The sequence below is a fragment of the Panulirus ornatus genome, chromosome 10 (genome assembly GCF_036320965.1).
Source record: "Panulirus ornatus isolate Po-2019 chromosome 10, ASM3632096v1, whole genome shotgun sequence".
Classification (NCBI taxonomy): Eukaryota; Metazoa; Arthropoda; class Malacostraca; order Decapoda; family Palinuridae; genus Panulirus; species Panulirus ornatus.
The window spans coordinates 53791326-53793825 of record NC_092233.1 but is presented as its reverse complement, the minus strand read 5'-3'; the positions used below and the strand labels follow the sequence as shown (position 1 = coordinate 53793825).

At 52.1% G+C, this 2500-nt stretch overlaps 1 protein-coding gene and 1 long non-coding RNA gene across 2 annotated transcripts in view; one reads left to right on the top strand and one right to left on the bottom strand.

Moving 5' to 3' along the window:
* Positions 1 to 2500, top strand: part of LOC139750694 (uncharacterized) — a 117881-nt gene that overhangs the window by 26266 nt on the left and 89115 nt on the right. The gene's annotated exons all lie outside the window — the stretch shown is intronic.
* Positions 1 to 2500, bottom strand: part of LOC139750693 (uncharacterized) — an 80554-nt gene that overhangs the window by 54653 nt on the left and 23401 nt on the right. The window contains exon 3 of the mRNA XM_071665373.1: positions 1100 to 1222. Within this exon, the coding sequence (XP_071521474.1) occupies positions 1100 to 1222 (123 nt within the window). The remainder of the gene's footprint in view (positions 1 to 1099; positions 1223 to 2500) is intronic.

Sequence of the window (2500 nt, the reverse complement as noted above, 5' to 3'; positions counted from 1 at the left end):
TTGAAGAAAAGTACTTTGCCTTACTGGAAGAACAAAGCTTGTCTACGAGTTAAGTCAGACTGATTCGATATCAAAACAGCCACATAGGTGAAGACTGTCAGGGTTTTGATTAATTTTGAGTTTATCAAATCATATTTTAGCCCTGTTTTTTTCTAGCATAGTAAATCGGGCGTCTAGACTACTCTATCAGACTGGGAAGGATATTAAGTTTTAGCCTCCGTGGTCTGTAACATCTGTGTCCCTACCCTCTCACCCACCCGAACTGACTGTGGTGTTCAGGGTAGAGGTCTAACTAGTAAAGTGTATCGAGTGGGGATAAATGTCTCGGACTCAAGTCTTGAATCTTCGTCTTGAAGCCATTGGAGATTTCTACTCCCAAGTCTGTTTCCTCATTTATATTATGTTGCTAAACAGTATGATTTTGTCTTTTGCAATCTTTACCGTCAGCGGATTTGTGAAACTTTGTATTATTTAACGTTACTGAATTACACACACACACACACACACATATATATATATATATATATATATATATATATATATATATATATATATATATATATATATATATATATATATATATATATATTTGAGGCCAATCTATATCAGTTTGTCTAAGTCATTTTGCAGCTGTAGACGTTGAATCCTCTCAGTTTAGTGTAGACTGCGAATTCTAAAGGTCTCACAGCATAGCCCAGTACCAGTGTCACTGATGCCCTCTTAAGACTGATCCCTACGGCACACCACTTGCTACGTGCAACCATCCTGAGGCTCAAGCCTCATTCGATCTCGATTTGCTGGCAATGTTTGATGTGAGAGACGTTCTTAAAACGTTTTCTGAAAGTCTGAATGAAGGACGTCACCGCTTTCTCCCTTCACGAAATACGTTCGTTGTGTGATAGAATGAATGAAGCAGATGTGCCAGGCGACGATCGGTTGCGTCCAAAACCGAGTTGCAGATCGCGAATCAAAAAGTAGTACAATCCTCTAAATGATTTACATGCAGAGTCGTATCCCGAGTGATGGGTTTCTTCAGTCTGCCAACTTACCTGGACAGTCATAGACGGCGACGAAGTAAAGCAAGTGTTTTGGTTCTCACCTGTACTGCTGGTCCATGTGCGCCTTCTCTATCCGCTTGTCTTTGGCCCTTCGGTTCTGGAACCAGATCTTGATCTGCGTCTCCGTCAGGTCCAGCGACTCCGCCAACTCGAACCTACGCGGCCTGAGTGAGACCGGGGGGGAGAGAGAGCAAGAAAGGGGCGGTGAATGGACTGGACAGGAGAGAGAGAGAGAGAGAGAGAGAGAGAGAGAGAGAGAGAGAGAGAGAGAGAGAGAGAGAGAGAGAGAGAGGTTATATACCAAGGACAGACCCACCTGGACACTGTCCCACCACCATTACCACTACCCACCTGGACACTGCCCTACCACCACTACCATCACCCACCTGGACACTGCCCTACCACCACTACCATCACCCACCTGGACACTGTCCCCACCACCACTACTACACCACATGGACACTGCCCCACCACCACTACCACTACCGCTACCCACCTAGATGCTGTCTCACCACCACTACCATAACCCACCTGGACACTGCCCTATCACCACTGCCACCACCCACCTGGACACTGCCCCACCACCACTGCCATAACCCAGCTTGACACTTTCCTACCACTACTACCACCACCACTCACCTGGACACTGACTTACCACCATTTCTACCACCCACCTGGACTGCCCCACCACTGCCATCACCCACCTGGACACTGCCCCACCACCACCACCACCACCACCCACCTGGACACTGCCCCACCACCACCACCACCCACCTGGACACTCCCCCACCACCACCACCAACACCCACCTGGACACTGCCCCACCACCACCACCCACCTGGACACTGCCCCACCACCACCACCCACCTGGACACTGCCCCACCACCACCACCACCCACCTGGACACTGCCTTACCACCATTTCTACCACCCACCTGGACTGCCCCACCACTGCCATCACCCACCTGGACACTGCCCCACCACCACCACCACCCACCTGGACACTGCCCCACCACCACCACCACCCACCTGGACACTGCCCCACCACCACCACCCACCTGGACACTGCCCCACCACCACCACCACCCACCTGGACACTGCCTTACCACCATTTCTACCACCCACCTGGACTGCCCCACCACTGCCATCACCCACCTGGACACTGCCCCACCACCACCACCACCACCCACCTGGACACTGCCCCACCACCACCACCACCCACCTGGACACTGCCCCACCACCACCACTACCACCACCCACCTGGACACTGCCCCACCACCACCACCATCACCCACCTGGACACTGCCCCACCACCACCACTACCACCACCCACCTGGACACTGCCCCACCACCACCACCCACCTGGACACTGCCCCACCACCACCACCCACCTGGACACTGCCCCACCACCACCACCACCCACCTGGACACTGCCTTACCACC